The 16306-nt window shown below is 39.4% G+C and overlaps 1 protein-coding gene across 4 annotated transcripts in view; it reads right to left on the reverse strand.

The window, feature by feature from the left end:
* The window catches only part of LOC127576671 (C-terminal-binding protein 2), a 226502-nt gene that overhangs the window by 116084 nt on the left and 94112 nt on the right, over nucleotides 1-16306 (reverse strand). For 3 of the 4 annotated variants that reach the window (XM_052027279.1, XM_052027278.1, XM_052027280.1), the window contains 2 exons: nucleotides 14559-14727; nucleotides 6260-6337 (listed from right to left, as the gene is read on the reverse strand). In XM_052027279.1, the coding sequence (XP_051883239.1) occupies nucleotides 6260-6337; nucleotides 14559-14607 (127 nt within the window). In that variant the 5' untranslated portion in view covers nucleotides 14608-14727. The remainder of the gene's footprint in view (nucleotides 1-6259; nucleotides 6338-14558; nucleotides 14728-16306) is intronic. The other variant, XM_052027281.1, reaches the window with a different exon arrangement.

Consider the following 16306-nt stretch of genomic DNA (forward strand, 5'->3'; position numbering starts at 1 on the left):
TTCCCATTACCTTATCTTCATTTACCTCCTTACCTCAATTGATAAATTAATAAGTAACATCTTCTCAAATGATAATTTTGTTCTCCCCATTCGATCAGTCTATAGATTTCCTCCCTACAACTTGGGTCTTGTAACCCACACTACACAAGGAATGAACACTTTGAGGTCCAATTGAGTTAGCTCTAAATACTTCCTTTGTTTACATCAATAATGCTTCCCTGAATTAATATTACTGCTTCAAATCCTCTCTTATTTTTCTATCCCTCATAGATGTTATAACCTAATACAATTGTTTTCCATTCTCAGTTCTATTTTCTGATTCAGGTTGGAATTCATCTAACCATTAGGGTATCCCAAAGACTGCGACACCTTGCTGTGGTCAACATTTCAAAGTGGAGGATTTTCAGGAGCTTCATCCAAGAGCATCAGATCCGAGAATGGACGTAATAAATATAGAAAAATTTGGTAAGGTAGAGTGCATATTTGTAGAACCACCGTTGCACGTATCAGCAAGCACTCTATCACACCACACCTTACTATACATGCTATTCCTAGGTGATTTATCGTACATTTAAAATAACTTTAATTTTCAACACAGACTTCATGCTGGATAGAAGTTCACTGCATGATATGTCTAAGTAGTGAAAATTTGTCTGCTTCTGGTGTGCTACATTGCTGTTCTTGGGACCAAATTCTCAAATTTGCTACAACTTTGCAGCTTCTATAAAAATGAAGCCATTTAGCAAAGATAATGCAATTCTAATCTAAATGCAAGCTCTCTCAATGACTTCCTAGACTGCTTGAACAATAAAGATTCTACCATACAATTATTTTTGCATGGGAATGGAATAAGAGTACTCTGGATTTATAGTTTCCATTCCATCTTACATGTTCAAATCTTTTTGTTCAGCATTACGCTGTCTTATCAGTGCCTTCAGAATGAATTGGATGTGATCTATAAATAATGTCTGTTGAACTTGAATCAGTACAAGCTTCTTTGCTTTCATGCCTGAATACCCACAATTGTCCAAATCCAACTTTAAACAGAACAGATAAATAAACTTCTATGTATAAAAATATTCAAAGCCTGGGCTCATTTGAGTTATTGAGCATATTGCGGCAGAAAAGGCTTTCAAGTACTTCCAGAACTATTTTTTAAATTCACTTTGCAGGATGTGGAAACACTAACACTATTGCCTCCCTTAATTGCCCTTGAGAAGGCAGTAGTGAGCCAATGTATTAAGCTGGTGCAGTCCTTTGGGTGAAGAGACTCTCAACATGGTGTTGGATGGGGAGTTCTATGATTTAGCAATACATTTCAAAATCCGGATTTGGAGGGGAACCTGCAGATGTTGGTGTACCCATGCACTTGCTGCCCTTGTCCTTCACGATAGTTTGAGAGGTCCCGTCACAATAACCTAGCTGAATAACGAGAATATATTTTGTATACATTATAGCCGTGGTGGAAGGAATGGATGTCCAGGGCAGTAGATGGGGAGCCAATTAAATGGCCTGCTTCATTCTGGAATGTGATAATTTTCTTCATTGTTCTTAAAGCTGCAGTCATCCAGGTGAGTGAAGAATATTCTCTCAAGCTCCTGACTTGGACCATGGCAATAGTGAAAAAGTTCTGGGATGTCAGGAGGTGAGTCAGTTGCTGCAGGATACCAAGCCTCTAACCTGCTCTTGCAATCGCAGTATTTATCAGGCCGATTCCAGAGGACTGGAAAAATCGCAAATGTCACTCCACTCTTTAAGGGAGGGAGGCAAAAGACAGGAAATTATAGGCCAGTTAGCCTGACTTCAGTGATTGGTAAGATGTTAAGAGTCCATAATGAAGGATAAGGTTTCAGGGTACTTGGAAATACTCATGACTCTCTCATGAGTCCTTGCTTGAATATTATCTAGGTCCTGCTACATGCTGACTTAAACTATCTCCCCTTCTAAGAGGTTGCAAATGGAACCGAATGTTGCACAATCATCAGTTCACATCCCTGCATGCTCCAACGATGGAAGGAATGTTATTTATGAGATATTGAGCCCAGGACACTGCCAATGAGGAACCCCTGAAACATTGTCCTTATTATAGCACTGAAATGATTGATACCTAACAATCACAAGCATCTTTCTTTGTGCAAGTTTTGGCTCAAACCATCAGTTCTACCAGGGCTCCTTGATGTCAAACATCAAGAATACATTCACACCTCACCTCCAAAAATCAGCTCCTTGATGTATATTTGTGATGAGGTCTAGAGCCAGGTGACCTGGCAAAACTGTGCACAGATGAGCAGATTATTGATGAGTAAGCGACACTTGATTACACTGTATACCACATCATCCATCATTTTGTTGATCATTGAGAGTAAAGTGATGGAACAGTAATTAGCTGGATTGAATTTGTCTTTCTTTTGGTCACCTACCTACAGGAAAGATATCAATAAGCTTGAAAGAGTGCGGAGAAAATTTATAAGGATGTTGCCAGGACTTAAGGACCTGAGTTATAGGAAAAGGTTGAATAGGTTAGGACTTTATTCCCTAGAGTGCAGGAGAATGAGGGGAGATCTAGAGATATACAAAATTATGAGTATAGATAGGGTGAATGCATGCAGGCTTTTTCCCCTAAGGTTGGCTGAGACTAGAACTAGGGGACATAAGTTTAGGGTGAAAGGTAAAATATTTAATGGGAATCCAAGGGGAAACTTCTTCAATCAGAGGGTGGAACGAGCTGGTAGCAGAAGTGGTAAATGTGGGTTCAATTGTAACATTTAAGAGAAGTTTGGATAAATACATGGATGGGAGGGGTTTGGAAGGAGATGGTCTGGGTGCAGGTAGGTGGGACTAGGCAAAAGATCAGGCGACATGGACTAGATGGGCCAAAGGGCCTGTTTCTGTGCTGTAGTACTCTATGACTCTGTGAAGCCTGAAGTTTTGAACTTTAACCATCTGAAAAAAAAGTCAGGAAACAAAATCTAAAATTCACTCTGAATTTTGAATTAAAGCTCAGTTTCAATAGCCTGATTTACTGCAAATCAGAAGTTTTATTACTGGTTCCCCTTGGTTATGCAATTGCAATTCAATGAAGTGTTAGTCATTTTTCATTTTTTAAATTCTAAAATGCTGATGTTGCCGACATATTCAACATCAACAATGAACATATTTAAAAATAAGGTGGAAAAGTGTGCAGGGAATGTAGCTGATATTCACTGCATCTATCTCAAACATCGGTTTCTGGAAATAGCAGAAGCTGGAAAAGCTAAATTCGGTAATGTTGGAAACATAAAGAAAATCATTTAATGGCCTGGAAAATATCCTGCACAACACCAAACAAACAGGGCTTGAGAAGATGGATATCATATTAGCTCAGTGCCCGTTTATAGTCGTTTTACTGTCAGCCACTAACCACGTGGGTATTTTGGTGTGAGATTTTCCTCTTCGCAAGCACTGCTTTCCCAATGTCCCACTTGCCCAAACAATCTCAACAGCACTGCAATGCCCAAAATTCATCATCAGCAAAATTTTCAACCACATTGGTCAGATCGAAGAAACCAGCCTTTACCAATGATAAAAAGGGCAAACTAACGTTCTTTAAAGATCCAGTCATCTAAACCGGTATCATAGACTACACCACTCCACACACTTAGAGCTGGTCCTGCACACTGCTCACATTGAAAACTGACCTTTCCCTGCATCATTAAATATTCAGTTGGAACCAAAACCGACCTACAAAGCCCATTTGCCTAGACTAACACTCCTCTTCACTGATGACTGGGGCATCTCCCAGGCATCACAGTCACCCGTGAGGACTAAGTCACCCCGAGTCTCAACTCCCTGGTTACATGAACATTCAAGCCTGCCAATATAAGATATTAGATATTAAGATATTTATTTACTAGTCACATGTACATTGAAACACACAGTGAAATGCGTCTTTTTGCGTTACTGAGAATGTGCTGGGGGCAGCTGGTAAGTGTCGCCACTCTTCCAGCACCAACATAGCATGCCCACAGCTCCTAACCTGGGGCCAGAGGAAACCCACGTAGATATGGGGAGAACATACAAACTCCTTATAGGCAGTGGCGGAATTGAACCCAGGTCACTGGCGCTACGCTAACCACTACACAGTAGCGTTATTACAGGGTTAGTACAACTATTACAGCGTTACTTCTCACTTCTGCACTGGGAAAGTCACTACTTTTCTACTCCACCAGATCACACCAGTTGCTTCTCCATCAGACAATGGAATCAGGCGAGAGGTAGGGGAGAAAGGCATTCGTCTGCATTGCAGGTATGCCAGTCTGGATGGTCCTTAGAGAGACCTCCCCAGCTGTAGCCCTGGGGGTTCTGTGTCACGGAAGGCCACAGTTTTATGTTAGAAGGAACACCCTTTCCTCAGTGGAGAATTTTCTGCCCCTGTACCAAATCCTCATCCGGCCCTTTGACAATCCTAATCTCCATGGCCCATCCCTCTGTAGAAGATGTGATCCTCCAGGATCTGAAGTTCTCCATCCATAACCCAGGAGAACGCTCCCTACCGTCAGGAATTACTGGTGCATCCATAAAGGAAACCACATTCTACAGGTGCTGGAGGATTGTTGGTGTCATTGTGTTCTTGTGTCTTTAAGGACTGGCTGAGGAGCTCTCAGCTGTATCTAAATGCAGGCAGCAGAAAGAAATTTGGCTAGTAAAGCCTCCCATTTCTGCAACAGAGTGGCATTGCTCAAGGGAGCCCAATTATACTATTTTTCAAATAGCATTGAGTTTCATTACCTTTTAAAAGCATTTTAAAGCAATTAAACAAGGTAACAATACTTTAATACCCCCAAAATGATGTAGCTGAATTTCTAGGCCAAATCTATAAACAAAATGGTTAAGTTAATAGGTCAGATGCTGACTGACTCCAGCATTTTGTGCTCATAGATGTTTCTTACTATATTTGGTTGTTCTTCTCTTAGTACATTTATATAAACATATATGTCATTGCAAAGAGTCATTGGGGAATTAGAAATATACTACAAAACATTCAGGATATCTAAAGTGTTAATATTACATATCATACTGTGATAATAGCAAAATACAAATATTATTTACTACTTGAAGTTTCAATAATAAATTTCCTCTACATCAGGGCTAATCTGCAGTTTCTTCTCTGCACATCATCACTAATAACTCAATAAATGTGATGATCACAGATGTTTTTTTCCATTTACTAAAATAAAAGTAAGTACTGGCTGTATTCTTCAACACACAGAGTTTGGTACAGTCCACAAAGGAGGAATGATCAGCCAGGACCAAGTTCTGAGATGTTAAGATTTAGCTGTGTTACAATTCTCATTACAGGTGAGTTCCTACAATGATGTCTTCATACTCCAAACATGAGTTTGGGCATAAAATGGGGGTTAAATATTTTTAAAGTACATTTGAAAACTAAAGTACAGGGAGAATAGCATGATCCATTTTACAATTACACTCGCAGCTTCATTAATGCAGACGTCAAATATAAACAAATACAAAAATGACAATAAATTATATATTTTAAAAGAGAAAAATAATACATCTTGACAAACATCTACATGAATATTTAACAACTTATTCATACTAAACTCATTTGCAATACAAATATATTACACACTTTCTCTCCCACAAATATCGGCCTCTCACTATATACTGTCCAAGGGCGCATGAACAACAAATCAAATTATCAAATAATCAGATCTCTTTTGGTCATAAGTGCTACATGCCTTGCTATTTGCTTTTCCTGTAAAACAATCTGAAAACAACACATGATCTGCAGGCTACAAGTTATTCTACTGCTGTAATAGCTGCCACAAAACATCATTTCAACTAGAAATTCATTGCCTCAATAGCTGAATCAGCTTCATTAGTTAACATCTCTCCCATGCTCTGAAGCATCTTCATTTGAACAATAAAAAAAATTATAAATATTGTCAGCTTCAAAATAACCATTAACATTTGTTCTAAAAGGGAAAGCAGTCTAAGGTTTAAAGGCTATGGTTTCTTATGCCACTTTGCAGACATTCTCAAACTAAGGTCCAGATTTATTTCATTTACTATGGATTGCGGAAAACCGGTTTTGTGCAAATTTCAGATAAATTTATAACGTACAAGTTTTCTATTAATTTCATACTTTGTTTTGAATCTCAACATGGCGCCAGTTATGCACGGCACACAATAATCCAATGGGCTGCTAGCATTTCACAGAAGTTTCTAACCTTCCTGTATCTGAAATGTGCGTACGTACCTCTCCTTGTTGCTGCTTTGCCTGCCAGATTGCTGTGTTCCTCTGTAAGCCGTTGCTGGTTTCCCCACCAAGCCCCCGCTTTAAAAAATAACAAGAACATAAGGGTCCTACAATTTGACAATATACGTCTTTCATTGTAATTAGGAGTAAGGGGAGGGGGGTAGTAGATTTTTTAAACTGTTGATTTGCACTTGTTATACGCACCCACCCCACCTCCCCCCCCACCCCACCCCCCCCACACACACACACACACACACACACACAGCATGCATTTTGTTTGCTTTATTCTCATATGCTTCAGCATGCAACTTTTATGAAGCACCAACGTTTAGCTGATTCAGACAGTAACTCAGACACTCAGTTTGGGTTGGGAAGCTATCACATATCAGGAATGTCAAAGCACTTAAATGGGAATTGTAAATTATATAAAGAAGGCATTTATATTCAAACAACAGATTTAAAACAAATGAATCATGTTTCAACACTTTATCTTTCCTGCACAGCAATTTAGAGTCATCATTAACAACAGGTTAACAAAACCATAACGAGTATAACCAAAAGAATTCATTTCTAGTGGAACGGCATTCAGAAACAGTAAAGTTATGTTGCACTTGTATATAAATGCTGGTTAGATCACAATTTTTTTATGGTTCTGGCGCTCTTCTTACCAAATGTAGAGACACTAAAACTGCAAAAGCATTTATAGGGATGACAGCAGGAGGCTACAAATATCAGTAAAGAATAAACGTATCAGGGCTCCTTTGCCTGGAGCAAGAGAAGGCTGCTGGATGGCCTGAATGGAAAAAGGGGGACAGTGGTGGTGACCTGATAGAGGAAAGATACAGAAAAGGTTTTTTACATTGTGAGGGGAATACATAGCTAAATTAATACATAGACACAAACTAGTCACAATAAATCCAATAAAGAAATCAAGAAAAACACCTTTATACACAGAGTAGTGAGACTATGGAATCTGCACATTGGTTGAGATGAATAGCTCTGATTTTATGATGGTGAGGACTCTCTCTTATGCCCAGACTTCACCAAGGCTGCTGCATCACTGCTATGAAAGAAGCTGAAAGCAGTTATCCAAACCAGGTCCATGCACACACAAGCAAATACCAAAGGATAAGTTTCATTTTGAAATAACTATACAAAAAAATGTTTGAACTACTTTAGCGTTCATTACAGAATCAATAGTATCAGGGACTGAAAACTGCATCCACGTGACTGCCTTTCCAGGTGGACAAAATGGGTTCTGAAATTATGGGATGAATTTACTGGGAGATTTACAAATTGTTAATAGTGGGAGGGATATAAAAAAGTTAAAAAGATGCAATTGCTTTAAATATCTTAATAATGGCAACACCTCAATTCACAAGACTTCACATCCATCACAGCGAGAGCTTTCCTAACTCTGGCTAATTAACTTTGCCCAGTAATGACACCAATGACAAACATGCAAACAAAAAAAAACTTTTTGAAGAACAAAAATCACAGAAAAAGAACAAAATAATGACTACTGATTTTCAAACAGCCAGCAACTCAAAAGACTCAGTAATTAGTGGGAACCTTACAGAGATCAATGATTGGACCTCTGTTGAGAAACACTTCTCTCTGTCAATGCATCCAAGGTCAGTTCACTTACTGCCTAGGCAGATGCAATCTAATTGGAGCCAACGACTGTTTTCACTCCTGATCCAGACCCTGCTGACTGATGTGGTTTCCTCAAACAATTTGCACCCCGACTTTCAACAAAGAATGAAAGCACAGCAGGGAAACACAGCTTTAAGTAGTCCTCAAATATAATCATAAGGTGAAACAAAATAGTTTTATCAAAAAGTAATATGCAATCAGCATTCATACACATCTTATTTTATCTCAGGAATCTCACTGATTAGTTTGGATCAGTGGCCAAGCACAGCAAGATTCCAGGCACAGCAGCCAGCTATAAATAATTGGCCAGGATTTTGAACATGCACCTAAAGGGCAAAGCAAAATAAATGACTAGTACAGCATTTCACCTAAAAGGATAACACCTCAGGAAATGTCATGCTCCCTTAATAATTTCCAAGAATATAAAGTTCCAGGGCTGGACTTGAACCTATAACCTCTGACCGAAAAGTGGGATGAAGCAAACTGTACTAAACTCCTATTTTAATAGCAAATTTTACCACTGTACAACTAGTGGGAATCAGGTTAATGTCATTGGGTGGCTATTTCAATCTGGACAGAAAGACAGCGATCTGACTGACACCTACAGGCTTCAGCTGGTATTTCTTATTTATCACAGCACAGAAAGAGGCCATTCCACCCATCAGATCCATTCCAAGTCCCAGCAGAGCAATTCCATCAGTCCCATTTGCCTTTTCCCCTGTAATGTATTTTCCCTCATGTGCCCATCAACTCCCCCTTGGCGTAGCTACTTAATAAAACAACCAAGGGGTAATTTACAGTAGCTAATTAACCTACTAGCACATCTTTGGGATGTAGGAGGATATCAGAACACCAGCAAAGCCCACGTGGTCACAGGGAGAACATGCCAATTCCACACAAACAGCACCCAAGATCAGAATCGAACTACTTTGACCAGAGCAGCTGTCGAGATTTTCCTCTACACCTCATATGCAGACAGGAGCAACAGGAGTGCTCCTTCAGCTCCATGGTAGTTAGACCCTGCCCCGCCCCCCCCTTGATGAAAGGTCATGAACCTGAAAGTTTACCTGTTCTTAAAAAAACTTACGCTGCAGAAGTGGCCTCACCTGTTGAGTATTTCCAGCATCTTATTTTTATCCTCATCCCACCAGCTCCACGTAAAATTCAGGGCTTCATTGTAAATTAAAATGAATTTCTACATCTTTAGTTTGAAGTACAATATCATTGCTGCAATTTCTACTTGGGTCTTATCACTGAATGTTGCTGCATCAATATAAAGCGATAGCAGGTGGCTTTATTCCTAGATGCTATCTGATGGAAGGGTAAGAAGTTCAAGACTACAATGGGGGTGTTTCCCTTTGATCAACCTTTTGTCAGAGGAGGCATGTTAAGACTAAAAAACTGGAAACAATACAGAACTGCAGTGAACAAGAGGGAGTATTTGGTGATGTGAATGTAATGAATGCTTCAACACACTTTCATTGCACGTGACTAAGTTGCAGAGCAAGAAACTAATGTTCAATCTGATTCAATTTTGTTGCCAGCTGTGTAAACAGACAGACGAAGGTGCTCAACATTCTCAAGTGTGGTTCACTGAACTGGTCCCCTTTAAGAGGAAACGTCAAATTATAGCACACAGCTGGAAATAATCTTCAATCATAATCAAATCTGCAACCGTGGAATTTTTACAACCATTTGTTCCCTTGTTCCAGTTATTTTCAAATCAGTAGCTATCAGATCTGATGAAAAACATCAGACAGAAAGGCAAATTTCTAGAAGCCCAGTTCTGCTTATTTGTCCTCTTTTAACTTGTCTTCAAAGCCACTTTTGTAAAACAACAAAGCATGATTACCCTCAAATGATGAAACTTACTTTCATAAATCATGGGCAAAGGGGACACTTAAGCTGCTTTAAAATACATTTCATATAAAGCAAAGAACAAAAAAGACAAGGCGTGGGAACATTGCCTTTCTTTCAGATTTTGCCGCACACCAGCGCTGTTTTCATCACAGCAATCACTGCAAAGGACCTTTGCCAAACAACAAATGAGATGTGGGCGTTAATATGTTAATACGATCAAAAGAACATGATCAGCAAATTGATTTGGAATTGCAATTGCTCCCCCACCCACACATCCTTCGCCCTTGCCCTGCCCTTCCCCCCTCCCCCCCCCCCCACCCCCCACACTCCCATTCCACTTTTCTCCTTAAAGCATTGATTCATGCTGGGGTACCGGTTGATGAGTTGCAGTTCCCTGCAAGTCCTGAAGCCTTCGTTGGCTCTACGTCATTGAACCTCAGAGTGCCAACTGGTTATTTGGCCAGAGTAAGGAGGACAGCCAAGTCTGACTCTTTCCCAATTTAATGTCCATACAGTATATTTGCCAGCAGGGGCCACTGCATAACAATGTGAGCAGGCAGCAGGGCTGACTTGACCTGCACTTCCCCTGGGGCGGTTGCAACCAACTGTTCTATTCTCACTGCCATGCAGGCCAGAACAGACAAACTTACCCTTAGAACAGGGACTGAAGCTGGGACCATCTGGGAGTGGACAACCCTACTGAGCACAGCTTTTGATTCCAGTCAAGAAGTTAACAGAAGTGGATTTAAAATGACTACCTTTTTCAACTCACAAAGACAAGTCACTGCATAGTTCAGTGAAAGGACAAGATATTTTTACTGTTAAGAATCCTGACTTACAATGCAATCAATACCACTAAATGAACTCTGGGAGACCAGTCCACCACCATTAACTGAAAAAAATAAAGCTAACCATGATATAGCAAAGATAAAAATATGATCACTAAATGAAATGCATTAGGAAACCAGATAATAACACTTTCCTAATGATGGGGGCATTTAATTGTGTCCAACCATTGCATGAGTGATCACGACTTGTCACTGATGGTTGTCCAGAAGTAGAATTCATATATATCTGTAATGTGTGTGTCTTTGGGCCAGCGTTTGCTCCAACTAACTTCTACTCATCTCACATGAAGTCACAATAAAGTCTGATGCAGACATTCAGAACATGTACATATCAGGCTGGGGTTGTTTTACACTCTTCTGTCTCAATTATTAAAAGAATGTATAAACTATAAAATAATCTCGGATTGGAAAATTAACTCAGAAGAGGCGACCTAAGGGAAGACAGCCAGGACAAAAATCAGTCCAGATTACAGCACACAGTCTTTTTCATTCATCCTTATAGCTCTAATTGGCAAATGTGGGTGTAACAGATGACCCACTGTAGGTGGCATCTATATAACACATCTCAACAAAATAACCAGATAAGTATTCAGACAGTTCTGGGCACTGTTTTATGCTGCTGACAAATATTCTTCAATTAATTTGATGTATTTTTGTTCTATAAAATATGAATGGAGATGTTAAAATTGACACGGGCTAGTTCTTGTTGAGTGCAAGTTCAGATTCCAAGCCTCAAAGTTGTTCCCTATAAAACCAGATGTCACTAATAAAAGGATAGTGGGGGAGAGGAGAGGACAGCTAATTCTCACACTTACACTGAACAATGCAGATTAAAGTTATTGAATTAATAGGAGGAAATAATTCCCTTAGCTTCAACATGGACAAGAAATAAGTAAGATCAGCCACCCACTATCCACTCCAACCCATTTATCATTCCATTGAGAATATCACCTGCTTATTCCTCTGCAGAAACATTCCCACCATCACTCCTTCCCAATAAATAGTATAAACATTAGAATGTAAAAACCACATTTCATTTTTAAAATGACGATTTAATTGCAGTTAAGTATTAATCGAGCACGTCCAGTCAAAGTCAGCTATTACCCAAATCCAGTAGTTGTGGATTTTATTTGAGGGCATGCAAGTCAGCAATCATCTTCCTGCACAGGCTGAGGTGACTGTGTTATGTTGACCAAACACTTATATCTTTTCATTTATTTTGCATCACTGAAAGAACTTGGATTTATATAGTATGTCCTATAGCCTTGGAGAATGTCAAAGCCCATCAGTGTATTATACACTGCTGTGTAGATAAGCACACCAGACAATTTTCGCAATGCAGGCTAATAAATAATTGTTTTTCAGTCTTGGTTGTGCTACTCAAGGGAGAAATGTTAACTTAGGCAGAAGTTGTCCCTGCTTTTCTCCAACTTAGTCCTTTCTGCCTGATCAAAATATGGCCAATTAAGACCTCATGCAAGAGTAAATATCCCTACCAATGCAGAATACTCCAGTCAACCTGGTTAATGTACTCAAACCTGTGGAGTGAGGCGTGAACCCTCAATTTTACATGAGAATAAGGTAAGAAACAGAAGCAGCAATAGGATTCAGTCCCTTGTGCCTTCTCTATCATTCAACTTCATGATGTATGTCACCTCAATGCCACCTTCCAGCACTAACCCCATATCCCTCAATTCCCTTAAAATCCAAAAATGCGTCAATCTTGAATTGTACTCGGTGACTGAGCCTCTACAGCCCTCTTGGGTAGAAAATTTCAAAGATTCACTATGCTCTGGGAGAAGAATTTCTTCTCATCTCACCCCTGAATGGCCAATATCTTATTTTGAGACTGTGACCACCTGTTTTAAGGTTTTTAGCCCGTGGAAACATCAACCCTCCAACACCTGGTAAAGCCCAGTACAACTATTTTTTAAATGCTTCCTCAAGATCACCTCTTTCTTCTAAACTCTAGAGAGCTCAATCTGCTTAATCTCTCCTCATATGATAAACCCTTCCATCCCAGGAATCAATTTGGCAAATTTTCCTTGAACACTTTCTATAATGTACATACTTCCTTAGGTTGGGAGACCACATCTCAACACAAAATGCAAGGTACAGTCTTACCAAGGCTCTAAATAATTGCAGTAAGATGGCTGTAGTTTTTTACTCAGATCCTTTTGCAATAGAGAATCATTTAGTTTCTAATTGTTTGCAGCATCTGTATGCAACTTTCAGTGATTCATATACAAGGACACCTTTTTCCTTTGAATATCAACACTTTTCAATTTCTCATTGTTTTAAAAGATATCTTACCTTTCTAATGTTGTCTGTCAAAGTCAGTGTCCTCATATTTCCACATTATATTCCATCCACCACATCTTTGTCCATTCTATTAGCCTGCAAACCCCACTAAAGCTCCTCTGTATCTCCTTACAACCCAAAGGTGGCATTCAGCTTCATATCATCAGCAAACTTGCATATTTTAAAGTTGTTCCCCTCCCCTAAATCACCAATGTAGATTGTGAAAAGCTGGGACCCAGACCCCAATTGTTGCAGCACCCCACAAGTCACCATTTCCCAACCCAAAAATGACCTATTTATTCCTGCTGTCTGATCTCTGGACATTAACCAGTCAACATTCCATGCCAGTATATTAACCCAATCCCATATGCTCTAATTTTCTTTCCTAATCTTTTCTGAAGGACCTTATCAAAGGCCTCCTAAAAGTTCAAACTCCTGCATCCACTGGCTCTCCCTTATCTATTCTGCTCTTTACAACTTCAAAAAAAAACTAACAGATATGGCAGACTTGATTTCCTTGTTGACTTCACTCTGTCACCCCTTCGTTAGTAACAGATTCTCGTATTTTTCTTACTACCGCCGTTAGGCTAACTAGTCTGTGATTTCTGTTTTCTCTCTACCTCTTTCCTTAAATGGTGGGGTTACATTTAATCCTTTTCATACTATAGAACCATGCATCCACCATCACCACATTTTTAAACCATGGGATGCAGATCATTGAGTCTCCAGTCTCATTAATTTGTCCTATACTTTTTTTTCCCTAATACAAATTTCTTTCAGCAACTATTCACTCCAGACCTGTACTAATTTTTTTGGAGGCTTTTTAGGTCTTCTTCCATGAAGACAGACAAAAAATATTTGTTTAACTTCTCTACCATTTCCTGTCTCAGTCTGTAAGGGATCAACACTAACTTTTGCTAATCTTTTCTCTTACATTTCTGCAGAAGTTTTTACAGTCTGTTGTTACACTTCTCATTAGGTTACTCTTGTATTCTACTTTCCCTTTCTCATTAATTTATTGATCCTCCTTTGCTGAATTCTGAAATTCTCCAAATCCTCAGGCTTACTGCACTTGATGGCAATATTATAAGCCTTTTCTTTTAACCCAATAGGATCTTTAACTTCTCTTATTAGCCATGACTGGACCACTTTTCTGTTGGGTCTTAAAGGGATATCTATTTGCTGCAATCTATGTACTAATTCTTTAAATGTTAGCTATTGCTTGCTGATTGCCATACCTTCTAAGACAGATTCCCAATCTACCGTAGTCAATTCACACCCCATGCCTTCATAATTTGCTTTAGCTAAATTTAAGACCTTAATATCAGGTTGAAGTAAATTACGTTCGATCTCTACATAAAATTCTATCTTATTATGATCAATCTTCTCTAAAGCCCTCTCAACTACCAGTTTATGAATTAACCCTTTCTCATTGTAATACAAGCTTATGATTCTGCAGCAAGTACACCATCTACTGAGCCAACCTGACACTGCAAAGTCTAGGTTATAATTTGCTCTTCAAGCTGCATCTTACCAAAACTGACAGCCTAACCAGTCAGATCTAATGACCCAGGTGCTCTTCAGTTACTACTTCTACTGTTGCCAAAGACCATATAAGTGTACAGCCTGCTTACCTTCACAAATTCGATCCAATCGTTGCCGCTTCACTTTGTGCTTGTCCATCAGAGATGTCAGCGGTGCCACTTAAAGAATTCCTTTCACTAAAACAAGCAAACAGCGTTCGAGTTGTTCACTATTCAGATGAATCCACAGGAGTGCAAGTGCATAACTCTACCCCAAATCCTGAAATTTGAAGAGACAAGAGTAGTCAATGAAACTGGAGCCACATGGATATTCAAAATAAGCCCCATACTAAGTAAAATAAAACAGTAAAACCTCTTTACTAATGCACTGCATCAAGGCTTTATTGGGATATCTCAACGCCCCACAAAAATAGTCAATTATATTCACAAATATGGAGCAAAGGGAAGTTTGAATCATATTTATTTTAATTACTCATTTTTTGGGATTCTGACATCGCAGGCAAGACCAGCATTTATTGCCCATCCTTAATTGCCCTTGGGAAAGTGATGGTGAGCCTTCTTGACCTTCTGCATCCCTTCTGGTGAATCTGCTCCCACAGTGCTGTTGGGGACAGAGTTCCACAGTTTAGTCCTAGTGACAATGAAGGAACAGAGGTACATTTCCAGGTCAGGATGTTGCGTGTCTTGGAGGGAAATCTGCAGGTGATGTCTATATGCCTTTGTTTTCTATCGCTAACACTGTACCAAATATGAAACCTCTTGTTTTCTGACTGGCATGGGGAAGATTTTTCCTTTGCTTAAACACTGAAGCATGCAGTGGGAAAATTACAATGTGTGGCATTTTCACTCTTTAAAGATTAACTAACCTTTTAAGCCTGCAAAAAAAGCCCTGTGTCTCACATAACCAAAGTAAAAAAAAATACAAGCTTTTACACAGAAAAATTATGAAGTCTTCATATTTTCTGACCTTTGCTGTTACCTTGATAGTTAGAAGCCTATTAAACTCTCGAGGCCTAATTCATGATCAATTGAATGGCTCAAGTGATTCCCTGAACCTTGTCTGCCATTTGTACTCTATCCCAGTCCAAAGTCAGGGTTTAAAATCTACACTAACCTTGAAGCCAGGTTAGGGGTACAAATGTAACTAAAGACAAGATATCTATTTGGCACATGTACTTCAAAACACACAGTGAAATGCATCTTTTGCATAGTGTTCTGGGGGCAGCCCGCAAGTGTCGCCACACTTCCGGCGCCAACATAGCATGCCCACAACTTCCTAACCCGTACGTTTTTGGAATGTGGGAGGAAACCCACGCAGACACGGGGAGAATGTGCAAACTCCTCACAGACAGCGGCCAGATTTGAACCCGGGGTTGTTGGTGCTGTAATAGCGTTACGCTAACCACTACACTACCATGCAACTCATACACGTTTCCCTTTGGTGTATTTAATAACCCTTCAAGTAATAAGCTAACACATTATGGGAGCAGAATTAAGTTGTGTGACACACAATAATGTATCATGCATCCTGCTATTGTTATTGCAATTGTAGGAGATAATGTCAGAACAATCACAGTAGAGCAAGAGTCATCTCTTGGTCGGATATTCAAGCAATAATAACCAAAGAGACTTGAAGCTTGTGCATTGATTAAACACAATTCAGCCAAGGAGACACAGGCTACTGCTGTTTTGATCATGTGAGGAATAAGGTTACATTAAAACCTAGATTAGTGCTGGAATTTGAATGTCATTCTAGAATACGTTTTACATCCTCTACAGCCTCAGACATGTTTACAATTGTGTCAATGCTAGATTCTCCAAATGTCAGGCACTGTGTT

Source organism: Pristis pectinata, chromosome 12 (genome assembly GCF_009764475.1).
Source record: "Pristis pectinata isolate sPriPec2 chromosome 12, sPriPec2.1.pri, whole genome shotgun sequence".
Classification (NCBI taxonomy): domain Eukaryota; kingdom Metazoa; phylum Chordata; class Chondrichthyes; order Rhinopristiformes; family Pristidae; genus Pristis; species Pristis pectinata.